Source organism: Malaclemys terrapin, chromosome 15, assembly GCF_027887155.1.
Source record: "Malaclemys terrapin pileata isolate rMalTer1 chromosome 15, rMalTer1.hap1, whole genome shotgun sequence".
In the NCBI taxonomy this organism is placed as follows: Eukaryota; Metazoa; Chordata; order Testudines; family Emydidae; genus Malaclemys; species Malaclemys terrapin.
In genome coordinates, this window is record NC_071519.1 from 11,946,473 (window position 1) to 11,967,980 (window position 21,508).

Consider the following 21,508-nt stretch of genomic DNA (forward strand, 5'->3'; position numbering starts at 1 on the left):
ACAGCAGAAAGGCTGGGAATCCAACACCCCATAAATCCATGAGAGCCCTCTCTGACTCTCTCCACTGGCTCCCCATCTCTATAACTGAATAACTTCCCTGTCAAAGCTCTTCATGGGTCCCCACCTTACATGTCATCTCTCACTTGGTGCAGAGATGCTGAGTCCCACCCCATTGCCAGCAGATCGAGAGACGTGATCATTCCCCTCTATTTGGCATTGGTGAGGCCTCATCTGGAGTACTGTGTCCAGTTTTGGGCCCCACACTTCAAGAAGGATGTGGAAAAATTGGAAAGAGTCCAGCGGATGGCAATAAAAATGATTAGGGGGCTGGAGCACATGACTTATGAGGAGAAGCTGAGGGAACTGGGATTGTTTAGTTTGCAGAAGAGAAGAGTGAGGTGGGATTTGATAGTTGCTTTCAACTGCCTGAAGGGGGGCTCCAAAGAGGATGGATCTAGACTGTTTTCAGTGGTGACAGATGACAGAACAAGGAGCAATGGTCTCAAGTTGCAGTGGGGGAGGTTTAGGTTGGATATTAGGAAAAACTTTTTCACCAGGAGGGTGGTGAAGCAGTTAAATGGGTTATCTAGGGAGGTGGTGGAATCTCCTTCCTTAGGGGTTTTTAAGGTCAGGTTTGACAAAGCCCTGGCTGGGATGATTTAGTTGGGGGTTGGTCCTGCTTTGAGCAGGGGGTTGGACTAGATGACCTCCTGAGGTCCCTTCCAACCCTGATCTTCTATGATTCCGAACAGCCCATGTCACCAGACTCCATCACTCACATGTTAAACTTTCAAACCATCCCCCTCATGGTTTCTCCCATGCTGTGCCTTGTGCTTGGGAGAAGCTCCCCATGAACATCCATAAAGGCACCTTGTTGTGGGGCCTGTGTATTCCGTCACCCTTTGGAGTGGGGAGGAAGGGCGTTTGGGCCCCGCGGTCGTGTCACTATGGCTGCCTTTAGCCTCAGGGCTGTGTGGCTTAATGGCCAGTCAATAGGGGTTAGGTGGGCCGTCCCCCAAACAGTCTAGGGTGGGAGTCCCTGGCCTGCAGTCCAGGCAGAGCAATAATCAGTTTAGGGGGATCAGCTTTCTGGCGGGACAGACAGCAAAGAGCCTGCCATCCTAGCTCTGGTGGATGTCAGACAAACGCAGTCATCTTGGCCTCAGGTGGGGAAGCTGCCATGGCAGGGCTGGGGTGGCAGGGGGCAGGGGGACTTGGGCCCACCCAGCTCCACCAGGGCCCTGCTAGTGGCAAGTGGGTTCGCCACCAAGTCAGCAGGGGATTCTGACCGAAACATGCTGTGACGTTATTGACATAAACTGGGACCATATAGATCATTGTTGCAACCAAGGTCCTGTAGTGGCACCCAAATCTTGTATAAAGGGGGTCAAATGGGGTGTCTAGGACAAGGTTATGGTTTACTGGTTATGATTATGCTGTCTATATGTATGTATCAGTTTTGTAGTCGAAGTTATGAATATTGGCTCTATACTGTCTGTATGGCAAACTTATGCTATGCTTCTGGGGGACATCCCAGACAAGCTGAGATTAGCTCTGCCTAGCCTGCTTGATGGACCATTAAGGACCATCAGCTATACAATGGACCCATTGAGAGAAGGCAGATACGCCTTGTACCTCAGCAAAGTATGCAGGGACTGGCCCATGTGACTCCAGACTCGATTTTGCTGTAACTTTCCACAGTAAGAACAAAGAGGTGACCTTACACCTGGAAGAGACTATATAAGGCTGATGCCTGATCTCCATCTGGTCTTCAATCCTGCTTCATACCTCTGGAGGGACTTTGCTACAAACTGAAGCTCTGAACAAAGGACTGAATGACCCATCCCAGCTGGGGATGTATTCCAGAGACTTGATTTGAACCTGCAGTTTATTCCATCGCTGCTGCAAGCCTGAACCGAGAACTGTGCCATTACTGTATGTAATTGATTCCATTTAACCAATTCTAACTCTCATCTCTATCTTTTTCCTTTTATGAATAAACCTTTAGATTTTAGATTCTAAAGGATTGGCAGTAGCGTGATTTGTGGGTAAGGTCTAACTTATATATTGACCTGGGTCTGGGGCTTGGTCCTTTGGGATCAGGAGAACCTTTTTCTTTTACTGGGGTATTGGTTTTATAACCATTTGTCCCCATAACGTGTGGCACTGGTGGTAATACTGGGAAACTGGAGTGTCTTAGGAGATTGCTTGTGAGACTTGCGGTTAGCCAGTGGGGTGAGACCGAAGTCTTAGTCTGGCTGGTTTGGTTTGCCTTAGAGGTGGAAAAACCCCGGCCTTGGGGCTGTAGCTGCCCTATTTGAGCAATTTGTCCTGAGTTGGCACTCTCAGTTGGGTTCCGCCAGAACCGCATTGTCACAGTGGCGTAGTCGGCAGGATCCACAGAACCAGGTCAATTAAGCTTTGGGTCAGAACCCCACGCTGTCCAAATTTGAGTTTTGGGATTGAGAGTTTTGTTGGTTAAAGAACTGCTGCAATGGCTGAGCAAAGAGCATATGAGGGACTTGGCAAAAAAGCCCTGGAAAATTTGTGTTCAGAAAAGAGGATATGCTTTAGAAAGAAAGCTACAAAGGAAGAACTGAGAAATCTGTTAATAGCCAGTGATCAGGGGGCAAGAGCACAGCCCTTACCTGAGGCTGCAGAAGATGCAGAAAAAATTAGGATGCAAAGGGTGACAAGTAAACTGCAATTTGAGCATGAACAGAAGCTAGCAGATCTTCGATTGCTGGAGAAGCAAAAAATAGCAGAATTAGAAAGAGAGAGAGAGAAGGAGGCTGCTGAGAGAGAGAAAGAAGCCGATCAAAGAAAGAAGGAGGCTGATGAGAGAGAAGAGAGAGCTCGTAAGGGACGTCTAGAGGTGCTCGCTGCTGAGCAGGAGACTCACAGGATGGAACAGGAGACGGCCAGACTTCAGCTCCAAGTAATGGAAGAGCGGAGAAAGTCATCCCCACCTGGTACTCCAATTCCCCCCCACCATGAGAAAAACTGGGAAAGGATGTGTCCCATTTACAATGATACTGAGGATATAGAGGAGTTTTTGTCTACCTTTGAACGCCTCTGCAATCTGTACCAGATCCCTGAGGGTCAGCGAATGCCTGTCCTGCTGACCAGACTGACTGGAAAAGCCAGGGAGGTGTTTAATGACTTGGGGGAACAAGAAGCCTTAGATTATGAGCGGTTTAAGGATTCTGTGTTAAGGCAGTTCAAGGTTACTCCTGAATCTTACAGAGTTAAGTTTAGAGAGTTTAAAATGTCTAAGGATTGTACTTTTGTAGAATGTGCTCATAAGCTGATGGGTTTTGTTAAAAAGTGGGTTATGGGAGCCAAGGTTCATGGGAGTTTTGAAAAACTGCTGGATTTAATAACTTTGGAACAGTTCTTAGACATTGTGCCGGACAATGTGAGAGCAGCTGTGTGTGACAGGGACCCTGAGTCAGTCCTACGGGCAGCAGAGATTGCGGATGCCCATACCCAAAACAGGGCTCGAGAAGGGTGTAAAACCCCGGGGAAAACTGATCACCATTCTCCCCAGTTCAAGAGGAGGGAAGGATTTAAAAAATAAACCTGACTCTTCTAAAGGAGTTCAAGGGGGTCCGGGGGGTAGGAACTCACATCCCAGGACGGAACAGGTTACATGCTATCACTGTGGTATGCTGGGCCACATGAGACCAGACTGCCCGACACTGAAGGGCAGCCCAAAACCAGCAACCCCAAATGCCACGGCCAATGCTAACCCTGTTGTTGTAAACTCACAGGCAAGCCACACAGAGCCCAGCATTGGTGCCCTGTGTGCAAATGCTGTTTCTGTGGTCTCGGAAGAATCTGACCTTAAAACTCACATTAGAGCTAAATATGGGGGAAATAATGCAGAGTTTATTAGCAGTGCAGAAGTAAATGGAGTGAGGTGTATGGCATGGAGGGACACCGCAGCAGATATTACTCTGGTTAAAGCAAGTCTGGTCAGGAAGGAAGATTATTTGCCAGGTGAAGATGTAACTGTTGTAGCCTTATCTAAGTATTTTGTCAGGGTGCCTTTGGCTAAAATCCACCTGAAATGGAAGGGATTGGAGGGCACCATGGTTGTGGGAGTAAAAGACATAATCCCTAAGGATATTATGATTGGAAATGATATTAAAGCTATGGTCAGTCAAGTTAATACAAACCAGGCACAAGAGAGGATTGATCCTAAGGTTGTGCCTATGGAGGGTTTCTCCAAAAGTTTGTCTTTGGAAAGTAGCTGTTTGGCTGTGAATGGAGTTTCTGAATATCTATCTAATGTCTCAGAAGTAAATCTGGAATTAGATCAAGCGAAGGGAGAGGAGAACAAGGAGATTTTGGATGAGCCTAGGCAGTCTTGTGAGCTGATGGCTTTATCTAGTCAGCAGTTTGGGAAGGCAAGGAGAGTGGAAGATGAGTGTCCCTATACCTTGTCTGTTTCCTGTGCGAAGAATAGTGACAGTGAAGGAAATGTGCCTGTGTCTGTCAGGGGTATTGACTTGCCTATGGAGGAAGCTACCCCAGTCTCCAAGCAGTTGTCTGTGAACAGCCCGGTGTGCTGGGACAAGGGAAATGAAATCCCAAACTATATGTCCAGTAAAGAAAAATGCGTCTCCAGCTCTTTTTTGTCTGTGGAGCAGACAGAAGGTGCCTTTCGGCCTATGATGGTTGAGAGTAATTTAGTTGTCTCAGAGTTGGTTCTGGATTCAACTAAAGCCCAGGAAGGGAATGGTCCTAAGTTTGCATCTGCTGGGGAGAATGGCACCGTAGCTAGGTTGCATCCAGTTAGTGTCTTAGCAAAATCCCAGAGACCAGACAATTCTGATGCTTGTATTGGGCCTGTTGCTCATGTGTGGTTGGAGAAGGGTGTGACAACTCTGTCTGATCCGGGTGATACCCTAGCCAGGGCACAAGGAGAGCAGAAAGGTAATTTGGTTGTGTTACCTACGGACAGTTTAACAACTTGTAGCAAAAAGGAAAAAATTCCTAAGCTGGTGTGTGGCAAAGAGAAGGGAAGTATTTCTAACCTTTTAACTAGGAAGCCTATGGGTTCACCTGAAAGGGGATTGTGTAGAGATCTGCCTGATGGGCCAGAGGTGATCCTGAATGTAAGTAAGACCCAGACAGAGTCTGTTGTTGCTCAGGAAAGTGTGCCTTTAGAGCAAGCCCTAGGTGAAGAGGGTAAGGGCAGAATTTCTGTGAGGGGTGAATTGCTGCTTAGAAAAGCTCCTGGAGAAAGGAATCCTCATGGTACTCGGTGCAAGCAGTTCCCTGCAACTGAAGGGTGTGAGAGTGATTTAATCAAGGAAGTTTCAGTTCCTAGCAGCCAAAAATTGTCTGTTGTGAATGGATCCTCTGACTTTCCTTTTAAAAGATCCAGTGTGGGTAGCTTTGAGAAGGTCTCAGAGGAAGTAAAAGTTGTTAAGGAATTGAGGCATCCCTATAACCGAGTGGCTGTGTGGGGCCAACTTGTTGGGGAGACAATGGTGTTGGAACAGGAATGTCTCCTTTCTGATTCTTTAAATGAGCAGTTTGTGCTTCAGGGTTTGAGGACAGATTTGGTTACTGATGTGTCAGAGCAGAGCAGTTTTATGGCTAAATGCTTGAGGATGCGGGGGAGAGCAAGCAAACTCTCACCCGCAGACTCTTTGGATTTGTGTGGTATCTCTTTAAGACAGAGTCCAGCCTTGGAGATGATAGCAGTTACGAATATGAAAACTGGTGGACTGGCTCTGGTCTGGGGTAGTGCAAATTACTTGCCTGGCTGGGAAAGGAAGGACTTGCTAATAGCTGTTAGCACAGAGGGCCCACCCCATCAGCCAGTGAATTCTGTTAAGCATGAGAAATCGGGGTTTGATCCTGCAGGACAAGGAGGAAAGAGAACGCTGAATTTTGCAAAGGGAAGCCACAGGTTAACCCTAAAATGCCCCAACTCCAATGGTATTGAGCCAAAGGTGTGGCATGACAAACATGACTGTAGATGGACACTTGCAATGAACTTGTTGTTATTGCTAAATTTTGTAATTAACAATGTGCCTAATCTTTTGGAGAATCCCTTGAACATGTTAAAAGGAATACATGAAAACACAGGTTATGTTAAAAGGCCTTGTTACACTGGGGTTTCACAGGTAATGCCTATAAACAATATGGGAACTTTTCACAGGGGAAAAGACATTCCAGACCTAATGTGCTGTATGAAAAGGAAGACTGAGGCACACTACCATATTGCTTTCATGGCTAAATGCCAAGATTCCTGGACTATGAAGAACATTAATATCTGCATTTATTCGATGTTAATTGGGTTCCAAACATTTGCCCGAGCTTGTATGGATAAAGTAGCAGTCTTCTTTAGCTCTTGGCAAGATCACATGGCACATACAGGAACCATGCTGCCAGAGCAGATCCAATCCACTATTGTTCTAACTAAGTGTTACCTTGAGTTTGTAAAGAGGTTCAATCATGTGGTTGAACATGATTTTGATAAACCATTTCTGTTATACACTGGTACGGCTTCTAACCCAATACTAGCTGTAGTGAGACAGAACCCAGGATGGGGAGCTCGTGGGATGCAGTCAGTGATGTTTGTGTCATCCCTTCCTGCATCAATTTTGCGTTGGGGGTGTGACGTTATTGACATAAACTGGGACCATATAGATCATTGTTGCAACCAAGGTCCTGTAGTGGCACCCAAATCTTGTATAAAGGGGGTCAAATGGGGTGTCTAGGACAAGGTTATGGTTTACTGGTTATGATTATGCTGTCTATATGTATGTATCAGTTTTGTAGTCGAAGTTATGAATATTGGCTCTATACTGTCTGTATGGCAAACTTATGCTATGCTTCTGGGGGACATCCCAGACAAGCTGAGATTAGCTCTGCCTAGCCTGCTTGATGGACCATTAAGGACCATCAGCTATACAATGGACCCATTGAGAGAAGGCAGATACGCCTTGTACCTCAGCAAAGTATGCAGGGACTGGCCCATGTGACTCCAGACTCGATTTTGCTGTAACTTTCCACAGTAAGAACAAAGAGGTGACCTTACACCTGGAAGAGACTATATAAGGCTGATGCCTGATCTCCATCTGGTCTTCAATCCTGCTTCATACCTCTGGAGGGACTTTGCTACAAACTGAAGCTCTGAACAAAGGACTGAATGACCCATCCCAGCTGGGGATGTATTCCAGAGACTTGATTTGAACCTGCAGTTTATTCCATCGCTGCTGCAAGCCTGAACCAAGAACTTTGCCATTACTGTATGTAATTGATTCCATTTAACCAATTCTAACTCTCATCTCTATCTTTTTCCTTTTATGAATAAACCTTTAGATTTTAGATTCTAAAGGATTGGCAGTAGCGTGATTTGTGGGTAAGGTCTAACTTATATATTGACCTGGGTCTGGGGCTTGGTCCTTTGGGATCAGGAGAACCTTTTTCTTTTACTGGGGTATTGGTTTTATAACCATTTGTCCCCATAACGTGTGGCACTGGTGGTAATACTGGGAAACTGGAGTGTCTTAGGAGATTGCTTGTGAGACTTGCGGTTAGCCAGTGGGGTGAGACCGAAGTCTTAGTCTGGCTGGTTTGGTTTGCCTTAGAGGTGGAAAAACCCCGGCCTTGGGGCTGTAGCTGCCCTATTTGAGCAATTTGTCCTGAGTTGGCACTCTCAGTTGGGTTCCGCCAGAACCGCATTGTCACACATGCCAACTCCTGTGTGGACAATGGTTAGTGTTCCCCCCGGGCTACTTCCTACCACGATTCCTATCGTCATAGTTGGGGTGTCTCTGCTATCTCTGGGCTCCGTGGGCTGCACAACTCTCTGTGACTGCAACCTCCCCAGGGCATCCGCTGACACTTGGATGTCGGTCTGGGGCTCAGCCCCTCTGACTTCTGCGGTCCAGGATTCTGGCTGCTCCTCAGCTGGAGCCAGCAAGGGGCACCCTTCCTCCACAGTGGTCAGCCCTGACTGAGCTGGGCGGCCCCCTTTTATACTGCAGTAGCCATTGGAGCATGCCCAGCAGGGGCGAGGGGGTGTGGCTTCTGCTGCCAAGAGTGCTGCCTTAACCCCTTCATCTCCAGTGCGGGCCCTATATACCCCGTCACACACCTCCTCCTCCTCCTTCACACCCCTCTTTCAATTTCTTCTTTGCCATGAGGCCTACAAAAAACATGCCCATAGCTTGGCTGCCGCTGTGCTGAGACCGCTGCTTGCCACAGTGACCAACACCTTGTGATTGTTCCCTTGTGCTCCCTCCATCTGTCTGTATCCACCTCTCTCTTGTCTTATTCTCACATTGTCAGCGCCTTGGGGCAGGGGCTGGCTTTGTGCTCTGGGTCTGTAGCACATCCAGCACACTGGGGCCCTGGTCATGGCTGGGGCCCCTAAGTGATATGGTAATAGAAGTCTCTCGGTGACTCAGTGCCTGCCCCCGGCCCCACCACACACAAACACTTCTCCCCCACCCACTGTGACCCCAGCCACCATTTCTGAGTCCTTATGTTCCTCCCAGCCACAACACAGGACCCCTTCCCTGGCACAAGTGTGTGTGTATTCCTGGCGATGTCCTAAGTTGGTAGTGAGACTTTTTATCATAGAATTATAGAATCATAGAATATCAGAATATCAAATCCCCCCTCATTCTTCTCTTCTGCAGACTAAATAATCCCAGTTCCCTCAGCCTTTCCTTATAAGTCATGTGCTCCAGCCCCCTAATCATTTTTGTTGCCCTCCGCTGGATGCTTTCCAATTTTTCCACATCCTTCTTGTAGTGTGGGGTCCAAAACTGGACACAGTCTCCAGATGAGGCCTCACCAATGCCGAATAGAGGGGAATGATCACGTCCCTCGATCTGCTGGCAATGCCCCTACTTATACAACCCAAAATGCCGTTAGCCTTCTTGGCAACAAGGGCACACTGTTGACTCATATCCAGCTTCTCGTCCACTGTAACCCCTAAGTTCTTGAGACACAGAGACTCCTTTCCCATCTGCAACAGCCACAAACTCTGTTCCCAGCAGGCTCCTTGGATCTCTGAGTCCATCCCTCCTAAGTCACGAGGCCTGATTCTTATTTTTCACATTCTCCTTTTCTAGAGGAATTAGAGTCTGTTGGTCCTAATTTCCCCAGCCTTCCCCGCACTGGGGGATGTTCATAACCCCACCACCACCATTACACCAGACTTGCTAGATTCCCTAATGCCTCCTAACATCTACTGCTCCTGACAACCTGCATTCAATATCATCCCTGCTCCCTCCTATTCCTCACTCCGCTGAACCCCATCAGCCCACGCTTGCCAGTCCCGGCACTCTCCTTCTCTCTGGGCCCCTGAGATCAGCAAGAAGCATTTGCAGGGGATCTTCCATTGTGGCCGGAGCCTTCACTTTCCGGGACATGGAGTTACTGACTCTGCGTTCTAGGAGCCCCTTTGTCTGCCTGGTGTGTGTTCCTGAAGGAGGTGGAGGTAGTTAAATCCCCCATAAGCAGAGTGCCCGGCACCTTTGAGTACCTGTTGAACTGGCTCTGGGATTTTAATTCTTTAAAACGGGCTAGGGTTAAAATAATGGAATATTATCTTGTGACAAATATCTCCTATGTTTTCTTTCCCCCGAGCAGAGTTCCCAGTTGACAGACCCGATGTGAACTCCCAGCTGGAACGAGGGGAAGAGCCGTTGGTCCCAGATCACCAGGGCTCAGAGGAAAGAGAGATCCTGAAATGTACCTACACTGGTGAGGAATCATTAAACAAACTCAAAAACTGTCAGCGCCTGAAGGAAACAGCTGGGATTCCCTACAGAGACCTTGGAAGCTCTCCATGTCCAGCAGGTGTCATTTGCTCACAGCCAATACCACTCATGGCTTCCTATCCATCCTGACTGACACCTCGCAGTAGCTCCCTCCCTGACCTCCCTTCTCCCATGAATTTTTGGTGGGATGTGGAGGCAGAATCGATCCTCTCCTGAATCCCTGTGGGGAAAAGTTTGGGGAAATTCAGTTCCTGATTTTGTTCTATCTCTCCAGCACAGACTTTGGTTTGCTCTCTCTTTTCCATTCCTGTTTCTGAGGTTTCCCTCTCTATCCCAGCAGGTGATGGGACGGTGAGTGAGACGAGGGAGCAGAATTCTAAAGAGGAACAAGTGGAACTGCACAGGGCATCATCGCAAAGAGACAAAGGGAATGTGCCTGGGAATTGTGAGCAGGGAGAAGGTTATGGGCATCAGCAGAGGCCAGAGCAGCAGCCGGGAAACCAGACAGAGGAAAAAGTGGGTAAATCCATTAATTGTTGGGAAACTCACAAAGATGTCAAGGGAACCCCAGCCCAGCAGAGAATCCTCAGGGGAAAGAGAAACAACCCAGGCACTGAGTGTGGGAAAAATGTCAGTAGATGCTCAGACCTTATTAACCATGAGAGAATCCACACGGGAGAGAAACCCTATGAATGCTGTGAGTGTGGGAAAAACTTCACTCAGCGCTCAGCCCTTATTAGACATCAAAGAATCCACATGGAAGAGAGCCCCTATGGATGCTGTGAGTGTGGGAAAAAATTTTCTGATAGCTCATCCCTTATTCAACATCAGAGAATTCACACGGGAGAGAGACCCTATGAATGCTATGAGTGCAGGAAAAGCTTCGCTCAGAGATCAACCCTTATGACACATCAGAGAATCCACACAGGAGGGCGGCCCTATGAATGCTGTGAGTGTGGGAAAAGCTTCACTCAGAGATCAACCCTTATTCAACATCAGAGAATCCACACGGGGGAGAGACCCTACGAATGCTGTGAGTGTGGAAAAAACTTCATTAACAGCTCAGCCCTTATTACACATCAGAGAATTCACACAGGGGAGAGGCCCTATAAATGCTGTGAGTGCAGGAAAATCTTCACTAACAGCTCAGCCCTTATTAAGCATCAGAGAATCCACACAGGGGAGCGACCCTATGAATGCTGTGAGTGTGGGAAAAGTTTCACTCAGAGCTCAGACCTTCTTATACATAAGAGAATCCACACAGGAGAAAGACCCTATAAATGCAGTGACTGTGGGAAAAGCTTCACGAAGAGATCAGTCCTTATTGCGCATCAGAGAATCCACACGGGGGAGAGACCCTATGAATGCTGTGAGTGTGGGAAAAGCTTCACTCAGAGCTCTGACCTTATTATACATGAAAGAATCCACACAGGAGAAAGACCCTATGAATGCAGCGAGTGCAGGAAAAGCTTCACTAAGAGCTCCGTTCTTATTGCACATCAGAGAATCCACATGGGGGAGAGATTCCATGAAAGCTGTGAGTGTGGGAAAAGCTTCACTGATAGATCAGCCCTTATTAGACATCAGAGAATCCACAAAAGAGATCAACCCTATGAATGCTGTGAGTGTGGGAAAAACTTCACACGTAACTCAGCCCTTATCATACATCAGAGAATCCACATGGGTGTGAAACCCTATGAATGCTGGGAGTGTGGGAAAAGCTTCCATCAGAGCTCACACTTTATTTACCATCAGCAAATCTGCAAGGGAAATAAGCACCATGAAGACCTTGTCTAGGGTTATTAAACATTTTCTTTTCCCCCTGTAATACTTTTGCTAATTCCCACAGAGTGACTTTTAAGGCTATTTTGTACCTTTGGCTTCACTGTGGTCATTCAACTCCCCCAGGTGAGTTGCCCACCTCTGACTTGTGCAGTTCACTCTTCTTTTGGGAGAATCCTGTTGTCTTTTCTATCTACTCCATTTTCCAATGAATAATGGGAGTGTGCATCTCTCCTTCCAGGAATGTCCTTCAGACACAGGTGGGGAACAGAAGGGTGACCTCAACTAATTACATTGAGGGAAAATATACTAGGGGTCTCATCTCCACTACGATTTTCATGGGGTTAGCCAGCTGGAGGTAGCTGTCCTGATGTAAAAATGCAACTATTCTTGCAGTAAAGACATTGCTGAGTACAGAGGCTGGGATTATCTAACATGTTTCCTCACGACCTGACCTCACCTCCCACACTTTTCCTGATCTAAACAACCCTGCAGCATCACAACACAGCAATTGTTAGAGCCACTGAGACCCGATTGTCGTATTTACAAGTGTTCTGACGTTGCTCAGAGTTGGGATGAACAACAATTATTTTTGGTACCCTTCTTCTCATTTAAAATGGAATTAATTATCACATGGAGCAGGGGCAGGGGGGAAAGTATCTGTTCAGCTTCTGTGACGCCTGAAGGAGATAGGATGAGTCGGAGAGATTCCCTCTTCCCCCATCATCCCATCACTGTTACTCTCTGCCTGAGCCCTGCAAACTTTTATCTTCTTCCCCATTCAGCCCTCTGTCATGCTGTCTAGAACGGCTCACCAACGTGAGTGCCTACCTCAGGGCAGACTGTCAAAAAAGGGCCAGAAACGCTAAACTGGTCTGTGTTCTACAATTAGACTTCACCAAACCAATAACAAATATGAATTCCTGGATCACTATAACAGTCTTACCACGGAGTCACAGACAGGCCCCTTAGGCCTGGTCCACATTAACCCCCCACTTCGGACTAAGGTACGCAAATTCAGCTACGTTAATAACGTAGCTGAATTCGAAGTACCTTAGTCTGAACTTACCGCGGGTCCAGACGCGGCAGGGAGGCTCCCCCGTCGATGCCGCGTACTCCTCTTGCCGAGCTGGAGTACCGGCGTCGACGGCGAGCACTTCCGGGATCGATTTATCGCGTCTAGACAAGACGCGATAAATCGATCCCAGAAGATCGATCGCTTACATCCGGACCAGGAAGTAAGTATAGACGTAACTTTAGACTCTCCAGTCTCTCTTGCCATCCAGACAAACTGGACTTAGTGATAAATGGTCACTTACACCAAAAATCACACTGCAGTCAGGCACAGGGACCGGCTCTGCCTCAGGCCCTGCCCCCACCTGACCCCTTCCCCCAGGCCTCTACCCCCATCCCGCCTCATCCCACCCCTGCTCCACCCCAGACCCAGGCCCCGCCCCTGCCCTGCCTTTTCCCGCCCCCCCTCTACCCCTGTCCTGCCTCTTTCTGCCCAGTTCCATCCCCTCCCCTGAGCACACCTTGGCCTTGCTCCTCCCCGGTCCCTCCAGCGCCTCCTGCACACCGCGGAACAGCTGGTCATGGTGGGCAGGAAGTGCTTAAAGAGAGGGGGAGGAGTTGATTGGCAGAGCCACTGGCAGATGGGAAGTGCTGGGGGAAGAGGGGGAGCTGGCTGCCAGTGGGTGCTGAGCATCAACTAATTTTTTTCCATGGGTGTTCCAGCCCTGGAGCTCCCACGGAGTCAGCACTTATGCATTCAGGTCCCTTCCAGTACGAAGAGACCAATCGTTTACCCCAGATCAATTGGTATTCTAAATCCTACACCAAAGACAACGCTTGTAGCCAGTCCTGTAAGAAACTATCTAAAGATTTATTAACTAGGAAAAAAGAACAAGAGAGTTACTTACTGGTTAAAGCAAGCAAATGTAGACACACAAATGAGTTACCATCTAAATCCTAAGGGTCACAGAGGTGTAGCGATCTGTCTGTTCAAAGTGTCTTTCAGGGCAGACCCAGGAGATTAAAGGGGGACGTGATAGTGGTCTTCAGATACTTGAAAGGCTGCTATAACAAAGATGGAGAAAAGTTCTCTCTGGCCCCAGAGGGCAGGAGAAGAGGCATTAGGTTCAAACTACAGCATAGGAGATTTAGATTAAATCTCAGAAAAAACTTCCTAACTCTAAGAACAGTAGGAAAATGGAATGGACTGCCTAGGGAAGTCATGGAAGCTCCTTCACTGGAAGTTTTCAGAAGGAGGCTGGAGAGCCATCTGTCTTGGATGGTTTAAATTTAATCAATCCTATCTCCTAGAGCTGGAAGGGACCTGATTTCACCCCAGATTCCTAAGTGGCCCGCTCAAGGATTGAACTCACAACTCTGGGGTTTAGGAGGCCACTACTCAAACCACTGAACTAACCCTCTCCCCAACACAGCCTCCATTTTGGTAGAGGGTCAGACTAGATGATCCTTGCGGTCCCTTCTAACCCTATGGTTCTATGATCCTTTTGTTGGACAGGAGATAACACATCCTGCGGCAAACCAGTATTTCATACTTGCTAATGTTTCTCTCCTGACTGTGGCAGTTTGCATTTGACGAGCCAAAACTTTAACAACTCCAAGAGCAAACACTCAAATACTACCTCACAACATGGGATACAGACATTATAAGTGAGATTAACACCTGCAGCAATATACAAGCATTTCAGAGGGTCTGAACACTAAACACCTTCTTATAAAACCAATACCTGTTTTGAGCAAAACTAACACACAGGTGAACTGGTCTGGTCTCCAGCTATGCATTTGTGAGTTCTTAGCTAATGCCTGAAGCCTGGACAAGAACTGGCCACTGGCTTCCAGGATCACACCCTCCCTCTCCCAAAGTGGCATATGATGCAGTGTTCTCAGCTCTGTTTGCCTGAGATCACTCTTTGTTTTCTTTGATCCTAAATCAGACTCATTGGGGCTCATTGAGATAGTGTCATGTACCACCATGGGAATTTGGATGGATCCCAGACACAGTGTGATCATTCTGAGTTTAAATCCCAGTTTCCATCTTTTGGCAGAGTGACTTCTGGGCTTTCTCCTGCTGAAATTGGAAGATTGGCTGTTTTTTCAGAGAACAGGGTGTGGATCTGCTGTCCTGATTCTGAGTCATGAGCTGTAATCTGCTCTGGAATTTTACTTTATATGAAACTGAAAGTGTCTTATACCACTCAGTGATGTGGGTCTTCCTCTTTCCTGAAGGCTGTTTGGTTACGTACCTGGATATTAGTTTTGTTTGACAGAATGTAGCTCAGATTTATTGGGGACTTTGGGACAAATAACTATCTGTTAAAAATAGTCACTTCTTATTTTATTTTTGCTTTCCTCCCACCCTTTCATGATGACATGGAGAAATTTGTAATGCACTTCAGGCAACAGGGGAGAATACTCTAAGGTATTGGACATGCTACCAAGGGAAAGAGGTGTTTTTAAATCCCCACTATGAAATGGTGAACGACTGCCCACCCCAGATTGTGCAACGTACTGATTATAGTTTTGTTCAATTCTTTAGGTCCATATTGTCTTAGCTCAGTGGTCCCCAACCTTTCCGTGGGGCGGGTGCTGGACGACTAGCCGCCGAGAAGCATGGGTGCTGGACAAGCAGCCACCCAAATGCCGCCGAGAAACGGCAGTGCCAAGAAGCATTGCCGCCAAAATACCGCTGACAAGCAGCGTCCTCAAGAGGCGTCGCTGCCAAAATGCTGCCAAAAATCGGCATTTCGGTGGCGGCTCTTCTTGACTTTGCCGCTTCTCGGCAGCATTTTGGTGGCTGCTTCTCCGGTGGCCAGTAGGCGGGCGCATATAGATGCCCCGGTGGGCACCACGGCGCCCGTGGGCACTGCATTGGGGACCCCTGTCTTAGATGATCCAGTAAGAAAGTTCCACAGTATGTGACTGGGAACTTTGCAAAATGCTTACGAAGTTATGACCCAAGTCCTACCGGAGATCACTCCTGACTATGTCTCCTAGCTAATATTTTGATTTGTGAAATGTTGTGTAACTATGCAGAGGTGGAGGAAACAGAAGTGGTGGTTTTGTTGAACTAACCCTTTGTAGGGGCTGCAAATGAGTCTAAAATGAAATCGGTGTTGAATGTAGGATAGCTGTAGAAAAATAACAATTTTTGAACAGAAATAAAATCAGAGATTCTGATTCAGGTCTGTGTCTCATTCTTAACTTAGTCTGTGTCTACACTTATCCAGGATTGATGCTGCTGCAATCGATGCAGCAGGGGTCGATTTAGCTGGTCGAGTGAAGACCCGCTAAATTGACCACAGAGTGCTCTCTGGTCGATTCCGGTACTCCACCGGAATGAGAGGACTAAGGTAAATCGACGGGAGAGCATCTCCTGTCGATACAACGCGGTGTAGACACTGCAGTAAGTTGACCTAAGCTACGTTGCTACGTTCATGTAGCTGGAGTAGCGTAACTTGGATCGACTTACCATGGTAGTGTAGACTACAGAAATAAAGTGGGCGTGTTTGGGGAACAGGGACGGGGCTTTGGGGAAAGGGGGGAGCAGGGACAGGGCCATGGGGAAAGGGGGGGAGGAGGGGCGGGGCCATGTGGAAAGGGGCGGGCAGGGGGTGACACCAGGGAGAAAGGGGGAGCAGGGGGTGACACCAGGGGGAAAGGGGGGAGCAGGGACGGGGGTTTGGGGAATGGGGAGGAACAGGGGTGGGGCCAAATTGAAAGGGGCGGGGCCATGGGGAAAGGGGAGGTGCCGGGACGGGGCCATGGGGGAAGAGAAGGAGCAGGGGCGGGGCTTTGGGGGAAGGGGAGGTGCCAGGGCAGGGCCATGGGGGAAGAGAAGGAGCAGGGGCGGGGCTTTGGGGAAAGGGGAGGTGCCGGGGCGGGACCATGGGGAAAGGGGAGGAGCAGGGGCGGGGCCATGGGGGAAGAGAAGGAGCAGGAGCGGGGCCTTGGAGGAAAAAAGAGCAGGGGATGGGGCCTTGGAGGCAGGGGTGGAGCAGGGGGAGAGGTCACGGGAAAAGGGGCAGAGCAGGGGCGGAGCACGAGCGGGATCCCATGGCGGGGAGGGGGTCGGTTGCTCCCGGGGTTCGTGGGCTCAGCAGCGTTGCTAGGGAAACGGTCAGAACCGGAACCTCCCCGGCCGCCCCGCAGCTTCCGGTGTGACGACACGACCGTTTCCCCGCCTCTAGCCCTGTGTGCGTGGGCAGAGCCAGGCCCGGGGACCGACAGCGGGTGAGGGCGGGGACCCCTTGCGGAGCCTGCCCCGCTCCCCCCGGTACCGCGTGTATCCCCCCGCCCATTATATCCTTTAACGGCCCCACGGCCCCTCCCCCCGCCTCTGTTATGACCGTTAACGGCCGCGCCCCCCGCCCCGTTCTACCCAGCTGCTGACAGGACCCTGGGCTGGGCCCTGACTGACTTTCCCTGTCCCCAGTGCGGGGTGAGGGGTTTCCCCCCCTCCCGGGCTGCGCTGTGCATGGCCGGGTCCCTGCTCCCTCAGGCAGTACCCAGAGTAGCCGAGGCCTCTCTCCCGCTCCTGTATTAACCCCTCACATGCTGACACTGCTTGTGCCAGACAAGTGCCCAGAACCCAGGACAGACCGTCCCCATGAGGGGTCTTTCCCCCGGCGCTGAGCTGGGTCCCTGGGATCGTTATTTGCCAGGGACAGGACATGGGAATTTGTTGACTCTTTTGGCTCCTCCATCCCGTCACTTCTCTTGTTAAAACAGCGTTGGCCTGGGCCTGTGTGAATGGATGGCATGGGGAGGTGGGGGTGTGTGACAGAACGTAGCCCTGTGCCCACACCCTACACCCGATTGCAATATTCATGGTACAAATTATACCTTGTGAGGGACCATTGGAAAACTCATAATTTGCTGGCCATTGTTGTCCTGATAAACGATGTGTGGCAACGTTATATGTGAAGTTGTAAGATGTCCCTGTAGGATGTTATTAACACTTGTTCCAAACCCCCCATCCCTGCCCAAACTGTGGTTGGCAAATCGCCCTGAGTCCTTGCCCCAGATGTGGGGAGCAGCGGTGGTGGGAAAGGGGGGATCCCCCATGACATGTTTCCAAGGATTTTGGCTCCTCCCTCCTATACCACATTTCTGGTCTCATTGACTCCAGTGTCTGGATTGACACTGCAATAAGGACAAGGCGTGACTCTGGATTAACATGGGGGAGGTGGTGTCATTAGTTACTGTCACCGGGCGCGCTGGCTGTTGCTGACGGAGGGGAGGCTGCTCTCTCTCACTTTCCACTCAAGGTGTCGGGTTTGAGTTTCTTGGGTCACACGCTGCTGCCTCCAGTGTGATCTGGGAACGCTGGGCCGAGCAGCAGTTTCTCCTCCCTTGGTGTTCACATCTCAGCTGCTAGAAGAGGGCCTCATCCTCCCTGATTGAACTAACCTCGTTATCTCTAGACTGATTCTTGCCTGCATATTTATACCTGCCTCTGGAAATTTCCACTACATGCGTCTTGCGAAGTGGGTATTCACGCCGGAAAGCTTATGCTCCAATACATCTGTTAGTCTATAAGGTGCCACAGGACTCTCTGTTGCGTTTTACAAATCCAGACGAACACGGCTACCCCTCTGATACTAATCATGGAAAGTTTAGTTGATGTAATTTACCCTCTTTGCATTAAGGAGTTCTAAAGTAAAACCTCACTCAAAAGGGTTTGGTTTATGGTAGTATGTAGGAGAAATAGTGCATATCAAAATAAAGACCTAGTATAGACTTTAATTATTTCTATTTCAATTGGAATTTTTTGATAACACTGGTCTACAATTTTTGAGAAGTTGTCTGCTTCAGAGATAAAATGTGCTATTTATTATGTATTTTGATGTGCTGAATTCAAATATGACAATTAAAACAACTGATTGGCTACTGTTTCTAAGATATTTAAGTTTTTACATTTTATGTCTATGTATATTGTGTAGATAGTAGAGTTTTAATCATAAATTGTAAACCTAGGTCTTTTCATGTGTTTATGGTTGCTTTACATGATAATATTTCACCTGTCCTGTTTATGTAACACTTTAAAAATCAGCAAAAGGGTTATATAAATAAAATTTAATATGAAACAAAAGGCAAAAAACTATTATGTACATCAGGGGTAGGCAACCTATGGCACACGTGCCAAAGGCGGCACGCAAGCTGATTTGCAGTGGCACTCACACTGCCCGGGTCCTGGAAACCAGTCCGGGGGGCTCTGCATTTTAATTTAATTTTAAATGAAGCTTCTTAAACATTTTAAAAAACCTTATTTGCTTTACATACAACAATAGTTTAGTTATATATTATAGACTTATAGAAAGAGACCTTCTAAAAATGTTAAAATGTATGACTGGCACGCGAAACCTTAAATCAGAGTGAATAAATGAAGACTCGGCACACCACTTCTGAAAGGTTGCCAACCCCTGATGTAAATAGTTTAGTCCTATTCAGTGTCTACTCAGCGCTTCTTGGCTTGTCTCTTGCATTCATTAAATGGAGCATCTCTTGTCACTGTCCAGCAATAGTCTGCAAGCATTGATGGGCTCCATTTGCCCTGATAGCGTTTCTCCATTGTTGCAATGTCCTGGTGAAATCGCTCGCCGTGCTCGTCGCTCACTGCTCTGCAGTTCGGTGGAAAAAAATCTAAATGAGAGTGCAAAAAATGTATCTTTAGTGACATGTTGCAACCAAGGCTTTTGTATGTCTTGAGGAGGTTTTCCGCCAACAACCTGTAGTTGTCTGCCTTGTTGTTTCTGAGAAAATTTATTGCCACTAACTGGAAGGCTTTCCATGCCGTCTTTTCCTTGCCATGCAGTGCATGGTCAAATGCATCATCTCGAAGAAGTTCACGAATCTGAGGACAAAAAAGACACCTTCCTTTATCTTAGCTTCACTTAACCTTGGAAATTTTCCACAGAGGTACTTGAAAGCTGCTTGTGTTTTGTCAGTGGCCTTGACAAAGTTCTTCATCAAACCCAGCTTGGTGTGTAAGGGTGGTAACAAAATCTTCCTTTATTCAACAAGTGGTGGATGCTGAACACTTTTCCTCCCAGGCTCCAATGACTGTCGGAGTGGCCAGTCTTTCTTGATGTAGTGGGAATCTCTTGCACAACTATCCCATTCGCAGAGAAAACAGCAGTACTTTGTGTATCCAGTCTGCAGACCAAGCAAGAGAGCAACAACCTTCAAATCGCCACAAAGCTGCTGCCACAAAGTTGTCATAGGTTTCCTTCATATGGACTGCATGGCCAACTGGAATTGATGGCAAAACATTGCCATTATGCAGTAAAACAGCTTTAAGACTCGTCTTCGATGAATCAATTAACAGTCTCCACTCATCTGAATTGTGAACGATGTTGAGAGCTGCCATCACACCATCGATGTTGTTGCAGGCTACAAGATCACCTTCCATAAAGAAGAATGGGACAAGATCCTTTTGACGGTCACGGAACATGGAAACCCTAACATCACCTGCCAGGAGATTCCACTGCTGTAGTCTGGAGCCCAATAGCTCTGCCTTACTCTTGGGTAGTTCCAAATCCCTGACAAGGTCATTCAGTTCACTTTGTGTTATGAGGTGTGGTTCAGAGGAGGAGGATGGGAGAAAATGTGGGTCCTGTGACATTGATGGTTCAGGACCAAAAGATTTATCCTCTTCCTCTTCCTTGTCTGACTCAACTGAGAATGATTCTGGTGCATCAGAAACCGGCAGTCCTTCTCCATGGGATACTGGGCGTATAGCTGATGGAATGTTTGGATAATGCACAGTCCACTTTTTCTTCTTTGACATACCTTTCCCAACTGGAGGCACCATGCAGAAGTAACAATTGCTGGTATGATCTGTTGGCTCTCTCCAAATCATTGGCACTGCAAAAGGCATAGATTTCCTTTTCCTGTTCAACCACTGGCAAAGATTAACTGTGACGGGTTGGATCACAGAAACCCCCTTGGGAGCTGCCACCCAGTGTACCAAGACTACCCCTGCTTCTGTTTTCCCTGCCAGCTCAGGACTCCAGCACCTTGTCTTGCTGAGCCAGACACGCCTGTCTGGCTCCAGACACAGACCCAGGGTCTGAATCACTTGTCCCAAAGCTGCAAGTTTACCTGAAAACAGCTCACAGAAGTGTGCTTGTCTCTAGCACTCAGATGCCCAACTCCCAATGGGGTCTAAACCCAGATAAATCCGTTTTACCCTGCATAAAGCTTATGCAGGGCAAACTCATCAATTGTTCGCCCTCTATAACACTGATAGAGAGATATGCACAGTTGTTTGCTCCCCCAGGTATTAATACTTACTCTGAGTAAATTACTAAAGAAAAAGTGATTTTATTAAATACAGAAAGTAGGATTTAAGTGGTTCCAAGTAGTAACAGACAGAACAAAGTAAGTCACCAAGCAAAATAAAATAAAATACGCATATCTATGCCTAATCAAGCTGAATACAGATAATCTTACCCTCAGAGATGCTTCAGTAAGTTTTTTCTCAGACTGGACACCTTCCAGGCCTGGGCACAATTCTTTCCCCTGGTACAGCTCTTGTTGCAGCTCAGGTGATAGCTAGGGGATTCTTCATGATGGCTCCTCTCTCCCCTTGTTCTCTTCCACCCCTTTATATATCTTTTGCATAAGGCAGGAACCCTTTGTCCCTCTGGGTTTCCACCCCCCCTCACTGGAAAAGCACCAGGTTAAAGGTGGATTCCAGTTCAGGTGACATGATCACATGTCACTGCAAGACTTCATTACTCACTTGCCAGCACACACATATACAGGAAGACTCACAGGTAAATACAGCCATCTGCAGACAATGGGAGTCATCAAGATTCCAAACCATCCTTAATGGCCCACACTTTACATAATTACAATAGGCCCTCAGAGTTATGTTTTATATTTCTAGTTTTAGATACAAGAGTGGTACATTTCTACAAATAGGATGATCA

The 21,508-nt window shown here is 47.9% G+C and overlaps 1 protein-coding gene across 1 annotated transcript in view; it reads left to right on the forward strand.

Annotated features, from left to right (window-relative positions):
- The window catches only part of LOC128823370 (zinc finger protein 436-like), a 39,546-nt gene extending 23,867 nt beyond the window's left edge, over positions 1–15,679 (forward strand). The window contains exons 5-6 of the mRNA XM_054005615.1: positions 9,628–9,741; positions 10,099–15,679. Of these exons, the coding sequence (XP_053861590.1) occupies positions 9,628–9,741; positions 10,099–11,555 (1,571 nt within the window). The 3' untranslated portion in view covers positions 11,556–15,679. The remainder of the gene's footprint in view (positions 1–9,627; positions 9,742–10,098) is intronic.
- Positions 15,680–21,508: the final 5,829 nt, after the last annotated feature.